General features: G+C 35.0%; 1 protein-coding gene across 1 annotated transcript in view; it reads left to right on the top strand.

The window, feature by feature from the left end:
- The window catches only part of LOC109590846 (NADPH--cytochrome P450 reductase-like), a 1,499-nt gene extending 684 nt beyond the window's left edge, over positions 1-815 (top strand). Inside the window, exon 2 of the mRNA XM_020006713.1 lies at positions 587-815. Coding sequence (XP_019862272.1) covers positions 587-815 — 229 coding nt within the window. The remainder of the gene's footprint in view (positions 1-586) is intronic.
- The last annotated feature ends 1,104 nt before the right edge of the window (positions 816-1,919 follow it).

The following is a 1,919-nucleotide window of genomic DNA, read 5'->3' as shown; positions in this document are numbered from 1 at the left end:
AGTCAATAAACACTAACTAGAATGGGTGGAGAATCCCAAAATACAGCAAGGCACTAGTTCTGAAAATAACCGGTAAAGCAGCTCCAAAGAGCCCCAGGCTTACTGACACAAGAAGAACAACAGCTCAAGAACACTGCAGCAAGGTGCTTTTCTTCACTATTGCGCTGTTTTTATTAAAATAACACCTCAGTTCCCATGGTTTTTAATTGAAATTTTTTTATGACCGCGAATAATTGCAGCCATGAATATATCCCGACCTATGGTATGTACACGCTGTACGTTGTATTTGACCCTATTTGTTCAATATTACAGCAATATTTTAGAGATAAAGTTTTAATATTAATTATGATAAGTTTATAATTCTGCTCATGTGATCTACGACGTTGGCCTTTAAACATCGTCATTTGTGGAATGCCAATCTCACACATACTGCATTATGCTTATGAGATTTAAAATTTTTGTTCCTTGAGTCTGGCTTTTGAATTTGATGAATTTAATGTGAGCACAAAAATTAAAAGACAATTTAAAATTTTCAATGGATCAAGTCTTTAATGATTGTTTGCCGATTTCTCTTTTTCTCTATTAGTATAAAACAGATTTCTTCTCCTGTTTATTCCTCCTCACTGAGTACGTCTGGTAGTTTTATTGATAAAATGAAAACCCGAAAGAAAAGGGTATTGATTCTGTATGGGTCTCAAACTGGCACTGGGGAAGAGTTCTCCAATAGATTAGCAAAGGACTCATCACGTTTAGGACTACCTGCCATGACCTTTGACCCTGAGGACTGCACTGACTGGGTAAGGATCTACATGTAATTAATCATTAATTTGTCTGATATTACTCCAATGTTTTGTACAGTGTACATGCATAGGGTTGTACATGTACATGTATGTAGAAAACTTTTAGAAAAGTTTTGGCTTTTTTAAAGTCAATGTGGCCAGGGTTTTATTATACAGGGTACAGGAGGTGGGAAAGGAAGAAATCCCCCTCCACTCTAAGTCCTCCCTTATGTTCCCCCCTAAAATACCCTATAGCTCAAAACTTTTGAGGGTAAAAACTTTTGTGAATGAATGAAAAGACAGAAATTCGCGAATAAAACTTTCGTGAATGGCCCAGGTCCATTGCATTGAGGGTGTGGCTAGCAGCTCTATACTTGAAGATTGGGAGAGCTCCCACAGCATCAGGCAAATGAAAAGCATGACTGCAAGAGGGTTTGGTCTTCTTTCTTCGAGGTACAACTAATAGAGGCCATTTTAAGACACATGTGCTTACTTAATTAAGGCAACTACATGTATATTATAGCATAGAGTAAGCCATAGATAATATGACCACATCCTTTGAATATTCGTGATGAAAACTTTTGCGTTTGAGGAGGCCTAAATTGCAAAACTTTCAAAAGTTTTCATCGTCAAAAGTTTTAAGCTATACGGTAGTTTGTGTAAATTTAATAAATGGGTTCATACTTGCTATAATTCACTGTTGTTCATTACACAATTGAAATAAACTAGCAATCATGTGTATAATAGCTTACACCTGCACCGACAAAACTAACTTCTACTTGATTAGTGCAATATCACAAAATAAAATCCCTAAAATATGTGATGTTACTGCTAATTTTCATCATGTCCCCCCTTCTTGTCACCTTATGCCATATATAAAGTTTGAGCTTATTTTTGTCAAAATTTTTTGGCAGCTTCAATGTACTTCAAGTTATTATTTGTTACTGCATACACATGTACATGTAGCTCTAAATTTTTGTTAGTCAAGAAGTTCATCAAATTTGTTAGGCATTTTTTGATGAAATTTTTGACTGACAAAATTTTTGCTCCATGTGGGTGCATGGCATGCGGATTTATAACATAAATGACAAAAATTTTATTGATGAAAATTAATTTCAACAAGAAATTAACGTTTTTACA

Source organism: Amphimedon queenslandica, unplaced genomic scaffold, assembly GCF_000090795.2.
Source record: "Amphimedon queenslandica unplaced genomic scaffold, v1.1 AMPQUscaffold_9379, whole genome shotgun sequence".
Lineage (NCBI taxonomy): Eukaryota > Metazoa > Porifera > Demospongiae > Haplosclerida > Niphatidae > Amphimedon > Amphimedon queenslandica.
Note: the sequence above shows the minus strand (reverse complement) of the source record. Positions and strands in the feature narration are given on the sequence as shown.